The sequence below is a fragment of the Henckelia pumila genome, chromosome 2 (genome assembly GCF_033568475.1).
Source record: "Henckelia pumila isolate YLH828 chromosome 2, ASM3356847v2, whole genome shotgun sequence".
Taxonomy (NCBI): domain Eukaryota; kingdom Viridiplantae; phylum Streptophyta; class Magnoliopsida; order Lamiales; family Gesneriaceae; genus Henckelia; species Henckelia pumila.
This window is the reverse complement of record NC_133121.1, coordinates 97197929-97213056: the sequence shown is the minus strand read 5'-3', so window position 1 is coordinate 97213056 and position 15128 is coordinate 97197929. Positions and strand designations below refer to the sequence as shown.

At 36.3% G+C, this 15128-nt stretch overlaps 1 protein-coding gene across 1 annotated transcript; it reads left to right on the top strand.

Annotated features, from left to right (window-relative positions):
- The first annotated feature begins 656 nt into the window (after positions 1–656).
- Positions 657–14574, top strand: LOC140879505 (RNA polymerase II C-terminal domain phosphatase-like 1). The gene is made up of 18 exons (XM_073283246.1): positions 657–1398; positions 2399–2875; positions 4126–4336; positions 4426–4583; positions 4665–4735; positions 4836–4941; positions 5097–5180; positions 5273–5857; positions 5963–6026; positions 7298–7431; positions 7517–7570; positions 7791–7887; positions 11180–11233; positions 11309–11385; positions 11492–11578; positions 12098–12163; positions 12279–12352; positions 13658–14574. Exons 1-18 carry the CDS (start codon positions 1129–1131, stop codon positions 13764–13766), a joined length of 2778 nt encoding a protein of 925 aa, XP_073139347.1. The 5' UTR covers positions 657–1128; the 3' UTR covers positions 13767–14574.
- Positions 14575–15128: the final 554 nt, after the last annotated feature.

Here is a 15128-nt window from a genome sequence, read left to right as displayed (position 1 = left end):
ATTGTGTATGCTTATGTCGCTAGTATCTACAATATTAAGGACCTCTATAGGGGAATTTATGTGAACACCATTGTTCACAAATGACATACAAGTGATATTTATCATCGTATCTAAATATACAAGCAAAATATATTAGAACACAGAGCACAAACCGACGATGACAGAGAAAAATTTTGTTTGAGTTGAAATCGCTCACAAATCATCACCTTCTGAAGGTCTTACCGAATAATATTGTTCACACTTCACTTTATATAAAACCACGATTCCGTTTTTTTTTTATTTTTTGTGATATAAAAATTCAAAATCATAAAGGAACAAATTAACAATTATAATTTTTAGAAAAGTGTGCGGGGAGATGTATTCATAAATCATAACTATTTGCAAAATTAATAAAATATAGTATAATTAATATTTTTAAAAATCAAAATAGACCAACATATTTTGATATTTGAAAATTGAAAGTCCCATGGTTTAAAAAGTCATGAACCAAATTAATGAATTATTAATTAATGAAAATAAATAAATAAATCACCGTGTACATAATTAATACGTAGTACACTGTACTGTACTGTAATTTCATCTCATAACATTACATACCATAATAAACTGACAAAATTACGTGTAAAGCGCACGCGAGAGGCATCAAAAGCAAAGGCGATTCGAGTTTCCGGATCTAGGGTTTCTTCCCCATCGTCACACACACTCCTCTGCTAGTACCCATCGCACACTACAAATTCATCACTTTTTTTCTACAACTTTGACCCAGAATTCTCACTCAAAATCTAAATCACACTTCGGTGGCGTCAAGAAAATTCAAGAATTCGACCTAGATAAACAATCATCACATCAATCTTGATTTAAGAAAACCTCTAATCTGTGACACAAACTTCTTTTTTTTTTTTATTATTTCCGATTTGATTTCGCCCACAAAATCAATCTGTGAATCTGAACAAATTGAACCGATGAACTTCCACCACAACAAAAAGTGAGACCCTGCCAATTTTATTATGGACGGTTGGTTTACCCAATATTGATTGTTTTTAAATCTTATTATTTTGGACGCATCAAATCCAAGGGCAGGACTCGGAAACGAAAGTTCAGTTTTTTTTTTTTAAAAAAAACTCGGAAATGAAAATGTATAGTAAATCGGTGGTGGTGTACGAAGGAGACAGGGTTCTGGGAGAAGTGGAGTTGCACCCTCAAAATGGGATTGCATTTGGGGAGGAGTTTAGGGAAATTCGGATATCGCACTATTCACAACCAAGCGAGAGGTGCCCGCCACTCGCTGTGCTTCACACCGTATCCGCAACTGGAGTATGCTTCAAACTGGAATCTTCTTTAAAATCTCAGGAATCGCCGCTTTCTGTATTGCATGCCACATGTCTCAGAGATAACAAGGTATTGAACACTGCGTTGCCAACCAACAGTTTCGGAATCACTTTCTTAATATGTAAACCTTCAATTACCTAAAGTCTCAGTTCTGTTATCATCACGAAACAAACCTAGCCCAATCTATGTTGATTGGATTAAACTCTGATTTATTTAATTTATGAACCTAAGGGAAGAACACACCGTTTGGTACAGAACAAGTTTCATTTTATCGATAAGAGACTCTGATTCAGGTAAACTGACCTTAAGGCAAAACCATTTCGATTTTTACTAATGAGTGAAGACCCCCCAAAAATTTTGACACGAATGTTGATATATGGACTTTCTATCTGAACGTTTGCCTCGAACTGCCGACTTCCACTTCCCTAGTCGGATTCAACCTGAAAATTTCTGAACAGCTTAAGTCTAGGTGGTGACATAGGCGGTGACAATGCTACTTAACTCATATAATTCTAAAATCTAATTTATGATCCTTGATAAATTCACTCCAATTCATGATGATGTTATTTTTCCCAATGCCGTTTTTCGCGGTACTGTCTTTGATGGTTTGAAGTTTAAGTTTCAATGGCAGGCCCGCTGTACTTTTGATCATATCGGAGCATGCAAGGCTTGTTAAGTAATTCTCATGTTTTCGTGCAAAAGCATTTGCAAATTCCTCTTCTTAATTACAGATTACAATTTTTTTATCGCTTATCTGAACAAACTTTGCAAATAAAAGGGGTATTATCTATTTAATAGAATTTATTTGGAATTCTTCAGTTGGTCTCTGTTCTGAAAATGCTTATTTATAACATGTCAGTAACTTTGTTTCGTTTATATGCCTATGTGCTTCAAGCACATGGATGCATCTTTGTATTGCCATAAATCTCATCACAATCATTTTCGTCAATTCAGTGGTGCATCTAAATTCTCAATAGAATATAACTTCTTGTTTGCATCTTGGAAGTAACTGCACTTGCTAATATCGGATCCTACATTTATTATCTAATCACGATATTTTGTTTTGCAGACTGCTGTCATGTCAGTTGGAGGAGGGGAAATACATTTAGTTGCCATGCATTCTAGGAAGTATGAAGGACAGGGCCCTTGCTTTTGGGGGTTCAATGTTACTCCGGGACTTTACAGTTCTTGTCTTGTCATGCTGAATCTTAGATGTCTTGGCATTGTCTTTGATCTCGATGAAACTCTCATAGTTGCAAACACAATGCGCTCATTCGAGGACAGAATAGAGGCACTGCAGAGAAAAATAAGCTCGGAGTCTGATCCACACCGTGTTGCTAGCATGGTTGCAGAGGTCAAACGTTATCAGGATGATAAAAATATTTTGAAGCAATATGCAGAAAGTGATCAGGTGATTGATAGTGGGAAGGTTATCAAAGCACAGTCTGAGATGGTCCCAGCCCTGTCGGATAATCACGAGCCTGTTCTCCGTCCAATTATACGACTGCAAGAAAAGAGCATTGTTCTGACTCGTATTAATCCTCTGGTATTTATGCCATCTCTTCATCTAGCATTTGTCATTTACCTTAGAGTTTGTGAGTCCTCTTATCTTAATATTTCTGGCTTGAGAATTTTTTTTTTTGCCAGTATGGTTTACTTACATTGTAAATTCAATTGATCAATATTCAGTTATATAATAACTTCTATGTATAATAATTTCTCTCAATGCCAATTTGGGCTAAAAAGATAAAATAATTAATTAGATAATACTTTTCTGAAAACTCTTATATTAGTTCATGATACCTATCAAATCATGAATTAGTAAATTACAAATCTTACAAAATATTTTATTTTCACATTTTCTTATAGTATGAATCGTGATTAGATTTTTTTTCCTTGAAATTTTAATATTTAATCTATCTCTAAATTTTTTGATGAAGTTACAAAATTGACTTCTCAATTTATAATAGAATGTTATGTTAGCGTTACTGTTGTCGAAACTTCGAGAGCTCCATACCTATGCATGTTAAGATTTTAATTTGAATTGCCGTCTTATGTGGTGTCTTACTCTTTTGAGTATCAAGCATATCGAACAATATAATTTTCTTCCTTCCTCTCTGTTATTTTGGCTCTTTGGTAAGTATTTTGGAGGATTTCCTATATATTAATATTTAATTGATTAAATAATAAAATATATATGGATTCCTAGTTGATTTCATGTATGTTCAATGAATTGTAAATTGATAGTACTTCAGTTTCAGGGACTCCAAGGCTACACATGTGAATATCTTAATTTGAAATATCATCACGTATATTTTGTTCTTTGTATTTGTATCTTCTTCTCTTTTCACATCAAGAAATATGAAATAATATAATTTTCGTTTCAGTCTCTCTATTATTTTAGTTAGGTGGTAAAAATTTCTGATGATTTTCTAACACGTTAATAAATGAATTCGTAGTTAATTGATTAAGTTTATAATATATGCATTTTCACGGTCTATTGAATTATACTAATTAAATCGTGAATTTACGCTACGGAATAATAAATTATCAATTTACCGATTAATTAGTATCCCTTTCCACTAATATGGTAATACTCAACACTATTTATTTATAGTTATATTGTGCGGCACTGGCAAATAACATATCTAAACAAGTTTATATGGTTGTTCAGGTATCTGCATATTATAGTCCTTCCTGCGGCAACTGTGCCAAATGCACCACCTTTTTGGTGATTGATGCTTTTATTTCAAGTTATAATCCTTTTAAGATTAAGAATTTTTTGCACTCCAACAGATTCGAGATACCAGTGTCCTTGTGAGATTAAGACCTGCTTGGGAGGATCTTAGAAGCTATTTGACTGCTAGAGGTCGAAAGCGCTTCGAGGTTTTTGTTTGTACTATGGCTGAAAGAGATTACGCTTTAGAAATGTGGAGGCTTCTTGACCCAGAGTCAAATTTGATAAACTCTAATGAGCTCTTGGATCGAATTGTTTGTGTCAAGTCTGGTAAATTTTGAGAAACTTCATTTTTAGCTTTTTAACTGCTGCTACCGGGTATTGTCTTTGATTGCACGGATATGTCGAATTTTATACAGGTTCTAGGAAATCCCTATTTAATGTCTTTCAAGATGGAAGTTGTCATCCTAAGATGGCATTGGTGATTGATGACCGTTTAAAAGTTTGGGATGAGAAAGATCAGCCTCGAGTGCATATAGTTCCTGCATTTGCTCCGTATTATGCGCCTCAAGCTGAAGTAATATGCCTTCCACAGCACCCTTCCACTTTGAATTTTAAAATGTTTGTTGCTAAAAATTTCAAAAATTATGTTCCTCAGGCTAACAACACTGTACCTGTGCTTTGCGTTGCAAGAAATGTTGCCTGCAATGTTAGAGGTGGATTCTTCAAGTAAGTTCATATAGGAATAAATTCGCAGGTCCTTATTTAGTCTGTCAAGATTTGTATTAGCTCTTTAAGGATTAGGCTTAATGTAATATACTGGACGCAGAGAATTTGATGATGGTCTCTTGCAACAAATTGCTGAAGTTGCATACGAAGATGATATTAAAAATGTGGCTTTCCCACCTGATGTGAGCAACTACTTGATTTCAGAGGCAAGTGAAAAACGTGGTTCTTTGCCTCATTTCTTTTAGCCGGTGATAATGTTGTGCGAAAATTTTGTGTCTTGAGTAATCGAGATTATGAGTTCACACTTGTCATCCAAGATATTCAAAATTAAGTGATTCCATTGGATTTCTTCATTGCTTAGGATGATCCTTCAACATCTAATGGAAACAAGGATTTGCATGTTTTTGATGGAATGGCTGATACTGAGGTGGAAAGGAGGCTAAAGGTGCAATGTCTTGTTCTATTAATTTTGTTTTACTCTTCTAGTTAATATTTGTGCTGTCCTCTAAATTTATGCTGATAAACTAAAATAATCAGGAGCCAATTTCTGCTCCTTCAACTGGTCCTCCACCAACAAAAAACTTGGATCCAAGAATTCCTCCGGCTCTCCAGTACACAGTACCATCCACTTTTTCAGTTCATCCATCAACAATTCAAGGGTTGCCAGTCTCTTTTACCAATCAGCAATCATCTCAGGTGACCTCTTTGCTTAAATCACCATTAGCTCCTGTTGGGCCAGCGGAACCTACTTTTCATCTTTCTCCTGTAACCGAAGAGGGCGAGGTACCAGAGTCTGAATTAGATCCTGATACGAGGAGGAGACTGCTCATCTTGCAACATGGTCAAGACATGAGAGGCCACACTCCATCTGAATCTCAGTTTCCTGCCCGACCTCCCATGCAAGTCTCTGTTCCAGCAGTTCAACCACGTGGTTGGTTTCCAGTTGAAGAGGAGATGAGCCCAGGACACCTTAATCAAGTTGCGCCAAGTAAGGAGTTTCCTTTGAATGCAGAGTCTCTTCCTATGGACCACCATCGGGTTCATCATCCGCCTTTTCTACACAAAGTGGAGCCTTCTATTCCACCTGGTAGAGTTCTTGAAAACCAAAGGTTGTCGAAGGAGGTAATTAATTGACATCGCTGTACTTGCTTCGTAGAATTGAAAAATAAGATGAAATTGATATGACTGTAATGTGAGTTTCCTGATACAACAAAGGCTTATATACAGGTGCTTCCTAGGGAAGACCTATTAAGGTTAAACCAACAGCTGCCTGGTTTTCATTCCTTTTCTGGTAATTGCTAAATTCCACTGGAATCTCCAGATATTTTACATTTTTTCCCCACGTACTCTTGGGCAAAAGCTCAAACGGCTTAGAAATATGAACTCAATCTTTTCATAATTTTTTTCATGTGGAATGATGCACCTATTTCATGTCATTGCCTTCATGGATAGCTTGTATTAGAGTTGAATTTTAACGTTTATGCATTTCCCCCTTTTGGCTCTGCATGCTCATTTCTCGACTCTTCTTAAAAGTAGCAATAATAGGAAGAAAAGGTTGAAAAGGAACAAGTATCATCAGCTGCATCTGGCTAGAAACTTATCCAATTCTACTGCTTTATCATGTGGAAACCTTTTGCATACTGAGATATATGTCTTCAAATGAGAAATATTGCGCTGGGAAAGTTGTGTGTGTGTCCACACAAGCAAATTGCAATAATATTCTTAATGAAAATCTTGCATTCACAATAGTAAGTTTCAAGAGATTACTTTTGTTATATTACTTTCAATAGGCATTCTCAAGTGGGTGGATATTTATGTCGTTCAATAGGCTTTCCAAAAATAATTCTGTTTTTTGATGTCTCCCCTTCACGTGGGCTGAAACGGGATGGAGATTGCCTGTCATTTAATATCTTCTTCATTTACACATTGGTGAGATATTCGGGCGATGGATGCTAAAACATAAGTACCTAAACCAACCGTTGAAATGTCAAACTTTCTGCAATACTACGCATAAAAAATTTAGATGGGAAATTTGTGCTTTCATCGCTTAAAGTTTCAGGATTATGTGATGAAAAATATATACTATCTATATGGAAGCTCCTATCAATAATGGCATCGGTACTATTATCCTGACTGGAATCTTGTTGATAAAATTGTAAAGGTGGTCTTTTTAAAAAAATTCTCTTGTTTACAACAGAAAATTTATGAGATTATTAATGCTATATTTTTTCAACATGAGCAAAAAAAATCTATTGTGCGATGTGTAATCACTAGATTAACGTGCCATTAAAGATTCCCCTATTTATATTTATACACCTAAATGAGGAGAAAGCGCAGAGAGGAAATATAAAGTTTGTTTTGATGACTCGAACTTTTTCCAGTTTAGTAGATCTGCTTGAAGCATATAAATAATGTCTACTAATGTCTTCCATGTCAGTCAAATATTTATGTCGATTAAATTTACTATATATTTTTTAGCATCTGATAGGATGCTTCAAAACCTAGTACCATGCCGACTCTGTTTAGAAGTAGTTACACTGAGATGCATGTTTTTTTTACAAGATGAAGGTGGTCCTCAAAGACCTCAACCATATATAGTAAACAAAGATCTAGATCTTGAAGCGGGACAAATTGACCCCTGCCCTGAAACGTCTACGGGTGCCTTACAGGATATTGCATTAAAGTGTGGAACAAAGGTATGATATCTAGTTGATTCTTTTTGTGTTGGTTCCTGCGGTTTAGTTGTCTAATTTTGTGATCGTGTGTCTCACATTTCTGTAGGTTGAGTTCAATCAAGCTCTATCACCGATCTTGGAACTGCAATTCTCTGTGGAGGTCGTTTCACTTTGGCATTTTCTGTTAGTTTTCACCTTGTGTAAACAGAAAGAATAATTGATTAATAAAAATTGAGATCGACATTTATGCTATTTTCTTGTTTCTACCACTCTTTCTTGCAAATTCATCTTATATTTTGTCACGACACCTGATGCTGATTACTTAATTTGAAAATACTTGGGTGAGAAAGTCCATGAGATGAATATGTGGCTTTCTGCAGGTTTTGTTTGCAGGGCAGAAAATTGGTGAAGGGATTGGCAGAACGAGAAGGGAAGCACAGCGTCAGGCTACTGAAGTATCTCTTATGAACTTGGCCGGTAACATATCAATGCAGGCCTCTTTATTTTGAAATGGAAAGGTTGCTGTATATTACATTTTTACTTGTAGTAGTCGGATTAGTTTTTTACTTGGAAGATTTCATTTACTATGCATAATTACTTGAACCTTGCGAATGAAGTCCTTACAAGGTTGAAGGGTCTGATGCTCAAAAGAAAGCTCCTGGTGAACCTTTTCCTATTCAGTCTGCCAGCATAACAATGAAGGAAACCTCTTGAGACTAGTTTTCTATGAATTTTCTAAAGCAATTCCGTATGGATAGCCCGTCCACTTGAGCCTCCACTAACCTCTAATGTGGTTAGAAAGCATATTCTTTGAAAGTAACTAAAGCCGTATCGGGGCATCCTTAACAATGTTTCCTTCCATATAAATGTGTGAGAGATGAACATGGTAGGAGAAATGGATCAAATTCTCGTTATAATGTGATTAAAATTGCAATCCCAATGATCCAATGTGATGATGTGCAATGAAACGAGTGAGTCTGATTCACGATAAAGAGGGAATTAATGGTATTGTTGGCAAAGTTCAAATCCCATCCTTTTGGCCATTTATTCAGCCTTGATATTGAATCTGACGCCAGTATAATCCTGAAACGCGCATATGGTGCTCTCTTTGTGAGCTCATATGATACCACCAACAGAAGATTCACCTGAGAGTAGCCATCTGTATTAATTAAGTTTAAATGAGTCAAATTGTGGTTATTCAATCACATTCGCGCGGTTATCTTTCCATATTGAGCGAGATACACCAAGCTATGACAATTTGTGATAATCCAATGCTCACATTTACACAGCCCCACATCAATACAATGAGAGATATAAGATGAGATAGCTTGAATAATACTAGAAACATAGCACTTAACATCGCTGTTTTTGGGGTTATTGCGTGCTACCCAGATAAACTATATAAGAAAAAAGAGAAGGCCCCCCTTGATGTGCCCCTTTTGCCACTATCCTTATCCAAGCTTCTAGTCCTTCAACCTGTCAAAGTGAGAAACACCAAAGAAACGGGCGAAATGTGTCCATATATGCATAGCAATATCGGTAGAGCATAAGAATGATCCATTGCTTCCTCGTGGTTATAACATTGGCATTTAGACACCAGCTGAATTTCCTGATCTTTGTTGATCCCACCAACTGGAATGCGCCTGGCTAGTGGCTAGGTACCTCCAACAGAAGAAGGAAATGGTAGGAGAAAGAAAGGTAGTCCAACAAGGGGTATTGATAGCATTTACCTCTTTCAAAAAGAGCAAATAAGCTGCCAAGCCAATTTGGTAGAGAGAAGGACCCATTAGAGCTATTTTTTATCTAAATTTATCAGGCTAAGATTCCAGGATCAGGACCTGTAATTATATGTCAGGGGGAACAACCTGAAGAAGTTTCTCCACATGCCATCATCTATTGACCCAAAAGAAATTAACGGTAACAGCCCTAGGACCACTCACCACTCGATGATGAGATATTTATTGCCTGAGAACTGAAAGCGTAAAATAATGTTTAAAAAATATTTTTCGTTGAAAAAAAACACCCCTGGGACGAGTCATCAAGCACAAACTGGATAGGGGTCCTGACATTACCCAAGTATCATCTTATAATCTGATATTCACAGCACGCAGATTCCCAGCTAATCCCTGCTTCAGCTATAGCACGAATCTTAAGAAGCCAACACCAAGTAGGAGAGATATCCTCTCTGCTAGGAGCTCCCATTGGGGAGCACGAATGGCAATACTTATCCCACATGAAGTTAACCCATAATGAGTTTCTATGCCGAAGTTGCACCCCGAGTTTAATGGAGAAAGCCTTCATTGACTCTTTGAGGCGCCGAACGCCCAACCCTCCTTTGAACTGTTTTGCTGTGAATACGTTCTGGTAAATTTTGATTTGGTTCCTGAACAAGAAATTACTACGTGAATCATGCTAATTTTGAACCTGTCACTGCTTCTTGTATAGAATGTTTTTTCACAATCAGAGGCTAGGTGAACATCAATGGGAACGAAGGAATGTACTTTCCATTGGCACATGCTACATTTATATTATTCCACTAAAGGACTCACGCTATATTCAAATCCTTTAATGTTCTTTAAGTTTTTCATTTTAGCAGCAATCTTCAGTTAACTACGTATATCTCGTATTAATTGTCTTGCTTTGATTTTTTGTTATTGCCTTTTATTGGTAAATTTTAATTGAACTTGCTAAGTATCACGTGTGATGATAAACAGAAATCATGTTTTGTGGAAACCTGCCAATTAGTGCCGGGGATAAGGCAGTCTTTATTGCAAACTTTGGACTTTTTTGGTTCTCAGCATAACAAAATTTGTTTGACTCGTGGCATATATTGATGCTAATGTTCATTGGTGAATCATAACATGATGCTAGAGAGAGGAATTTGTTTATGATCATACTTGCCATTTTCAGATTTTGGGTTAAAATTAAGTTTAAGATTGCTGAAATAACTTTGGTTCCTGGAGATGTGTGTCGCTGTAGTTTGTAGAACATTATGAGGTCTGATATCTATTGAAGATGTGATGCTGTGAGTAGCATGACAGAGATATTTAAGTAATATTTATTTATATTTAAATGAAGATGCCCTTGTAGCATGAAAATTTTGGTGATCTAGTTTATAATGAGATGGGAATGCTGCCAGTCAAGTGATAAAAGGTGATGCGTGAATTCATTCTGCATGTCATATTCTCCTGGCAATGTTCGTAATAAGGATTTTCTGTTGGTGTTTACCTGTGAAGTAGTTTGTATTAGCTTTGTAAACTTCTTTGGTTGCACATAATTTGGCTACCATAAATGAGTGTTTGATTCTTCACTTTTAAGTAATGTTTATATTTATATTTAAATGAAGATGCCCTTGTAGCATGAAAGTTTTGGTGATCTAGTTTATTATAATGAGATGGGAATGCTGCCAGTAGTGATAAAAGGTGATGTGTGAATTCATTCTGCATGTCATATTCTCCTGGCAATGTTCGTAATAAGGATTTTCTGTTGGTGTTTACCTGTGAAGTAGTTTTTATTAGCTTTGTAAACTTATTTGGTTGCACATAATTTGGCTACCATAAATGAATGTTTGATTCTTCACTTATGTATATACATTCTAACTTATTTTCAGCATTATTTTTTTCTTTCATGCCACAATTCCTAACGCACTGGTGCATATATAACTGTAGGATTTCGTGGAATCCCAGCTTAGAAACTTTGACATGGTTTTTTCTTTTATGCCACTGTTTTGATGCCAATCCTTGTCATGATAGCTGACCTTTTTCTGCAGATAAATATTTATCAAATCTGGAACCTGAGTTCAGCCACACCTCTGGGAACGATGGTAGGTTTGCCAATCCTAATGACAGGGTTCTTTTATGATGTTAATTCATTTGTATATCACCTTTTTCAACATCAGTGTCACCAAGGATTCCTGATGCAAGAGTCGAGAACTCCAAGAGGTCAATGGGTTCAATAGCTGCACTTAATGGATTTGTGAGTGTCATAAACTTAAATTGGTTATTGGCTACTGCTGTAAATGTTGATGGTAGAAGTTAGTTTTTTGATCCCTATTATTCATTGATAGTTTCTAATTTTTTAGTGTGCCAAAGAGGGACTTGGAGTAGCATTTCAAACTCAACCTCAATTTTCGGCTAACCCTAGCCTAAAAAACGAAGTGTACGCTCAGGTAAGACATTTACACTTTATTGTTTATAGCCGCATTCTTGAAAATTTAGATGTGGACTGCGTGCTGGCCTGCTGGGACAAAGACCCACTCTTGCACATGAAAATTTAGTCTCGTGTCTAGCAAGATTCTATTCTGAATTTTATCTGGTGAATTCCGGCAATCAGTTTGTTGGTGATTCAGTTTTTGAGAATTTTGTCACTGTCTCAATTCCATCTCTCCCAGATTTTAAATCCTTCAGAATTCAGATGTATATAAGAGATTCCCTTGTCTTCACGATTCTGATGTTCTAAACCCTGGGTTTTTTTTGATTAGTTGTGGAGTGGACAAGTGGACATCACAGTATGAGAGCGTTCTAATTTTGAAAACTATTGTTTCTTATTTGCGGGCGTTAATTGATATTTTATTGATAGCTTTGTTAAATCTGGTCGACTGGTCCTATTGGTGCGGGACTGCTTCAAAAAAAGAATATTAAAAAAAAAATCTACCTTTTTTAATTTACTTCCCTCTCTGGTACTTCAGGTTGAAATTAACGGACAGTTGATGGGCAAGGGAATTGGTCGAACATGGGATGAAGCTAAATCACAGGTACTCTTATCAGTTCAAAATTCGTGTTTCTTTCCTTTCTAATTCTAACTATTTTTTCATTGAACTTATCTTCTTCAAGATATAAGTTGTGAATTTTGAAAATCATTTAACACAGGCTGCTGAAAAGGCTCTTGGTGCATTGAATTCCATGGTTGGTCAGCTTCCTCACAGACGCCATGGCTCTCCATCGTGAGTGATTTTACCTTGTTTTTCTTTCTTTCAGTTTGTCTACTTAATTTGAGTATTCATGTCAACCAAAAAAAATTTGGTGATATGCCTGGAGCAATTCTCCTATTGCGGGTAAATTTTGGATGAAGTTAAATCTAACCTCGAGTAGAATTATCACAATTCTCTCTCCTTGTAACCCTGTAGCATCGTTTTAATTGAAATCCTTGCTTTTTTCTCCATTTCTGCAAACTAAAACCCTCTTCCCATTGGTGTGATTAGATCCCTCTTCACCCATCAGAATTCAGAATTAAATCTTGTTAGTTCATAGTGCACTTGCATCTTCCATATAGACGAGATACATTCAAAGTAATGGGGTATTGAGATGAATCATTAGAAGAAAAAATTTGAAGATTTGGACATAAATGTTGCTAAATGCAAGTTCTATTGTTCGCCAGCCTTTCATGTCTTGTACTTGTCATACGTTCCAAGTTCATGGAATACATTTGCAAAAAATATAGGCGATGCTACTCTACATGATATATTAGAAAAGATAACAAAACTTATTGCTACTTGACTCGTGAGATAAGTCGCACTTAGGAGCGGAGGATATGTAAATAAAAGACTGTACCGCCACACTGCAAATGAAGGACTTAAAGAATCTAGGTGGTGGATTAGATTGCCAGTTCACGCAACTTGTTCTCCAGCAAAGTATTTTTGCTATCACGAGTCTTTGTCGAACATACTGGGGCCATTCCGAGTCCTCTTCCGGCAATGTTAATAATCAGAAATTGTTAATATCATGGACTTGACCCAACTCTGCCCCCAAAAGTAACTCAAGGGAGGTAGATTGTCCAAGCCCATATATACAACTCTCAAGAGTTTAATCTAAATCAAGAACTTAAGCCAGCTGACGTGGGTGTTTAACACACCCCTTCACCCCCTCATGTCCATGAATGAACTACTGAAGCGTGAAGTGTACAAGACATCAACGGGTGGCCCATTAGGGCAGTCCTACACATAATGGTGGCCTAAGCTTTGATACCACCAAAAGCCATGTCAAAGGAGGAGAATTGTCCAATTCCATATATACAATTACACAACTCCCAATAACTTAATCCAGCCAGCATGAGACAGTCAACAAGAATGTATTATCAAAAGATTTATTATTCAAATCTTAAATGGTTTTCGATGCTGGACTTTGTAAACCATGTTTTAATTGTAAAATGTACATGTTTCATTTTTTGTCTGCCATACTTCATGGCTTGCTTCTTGTAACTTATGTGTAGGCTACAATTAGTATCATGTTCTTGACTCTTTGATCTTCAGATCTTTGCAGGGCTTGCCAAACAAAAGGTTAAAATCTGATTTTCCTAGAGTTGTGCAAAGAATGCAATCCTCTACCCGATACCCTAAGAATGCATCTCCCATACCATGAATCTTTATCCTACCTGGCTTTATCATTCAAGAATCATAGATTTGTAGCAAAAACATGTAGTTGATGCAGCTGAGCTGCCGAAGTTGTAGTTCTGGCTGTTCACTGTGGTTTGCTCTTGTGATTTCCTGGAGCAAATGCGAAGAGTGCAGGTCTCGATTTCTATTACTGATCCAACACTAATCTGTTGGAAGCTGGAGCAGTTACTTATCCCTTAGGTTGAAACTCAGAAGTTTGTGTACTTCTGCTGGATCATTGTGACCGATGCATCTATCTACATCTTGGCCTAGAAATGTAAATACTGTTCAGGTATAGAAGAAAGATGAAAGACCTTCAGTTCCAACTTGGGAACATTATTCGCAGCGACGCAAATTTTATGCAAGTTTTGGTGGCTGAACATGTACTCGAGGTGTTTTTTGATCTGCTAGCTGACATCACCTCGCTCCCCCATTATGGAGCATGTCAACTTGTATTTGTCACTCCTACTTCTTGACTTATCTGTACCGGGCCAAGCAATTATATGCTTGTTTTGGAATATGTCGATGTTTGGAACTAACTGAGGGCACGGACGCACTGCACTGCAGAGAAGCAGACGACCCCCTCCCCAAGTTTCTGTTAATAGTGTCGAAAATCTCTCTTTCTTGAGATTACAAGAGATCAATTTTTTTTTTTACCTTCTGGTATTGATTTGTTGAGGAACTAGTAAACAGCACTTATTTATTTTTGGCTTAATTCATGTCAAGGGCAAGAAGGTCATTTTGTGCGGAGCTAGTAATCGTCTAATCCTCATTGCTAGCATTAAACATAAATCCAACAGGCTTGTGAAGACCGAGGCGATATAATGAAATGCTAGCACAATAGAAGTACTCTTGCACTTCATTCAAAAGTCAAATTTTAATTTGGCTATTTGGTTTCATGGATTTCGTGTGTCCAAATCTTTGTGCTAATAAGAACTCAAGTACTCAACGCTAATTAAATGAATGATAAGTTTTTCAAAAAAAAAATGAATGATAAGTAAATTGGCACACAAAAGTTTCATTATTAAAATCGTATATTTATATATGTACAGGAACAGGAGTAGTCACATTAACTCACATATACGTACACAAGAGTAATGTTACGAGTATAATTACATTTGTACTATTAATTCTTAAAACATAAAATTTAATATAAAATTTCGTTTTTCAAAATTTTGTGATACATTGGATATAAAATCTCACTATATAATAATTATAAATATTATTATACACGATATTTTGTACAAATAGCATCATCGCACACAAATATACATCTATTGAGAAGAAACAGAGACACATTGAGCTCGATCTTGTATGAATTTATATCCCCATCATTAAACATCGGAAG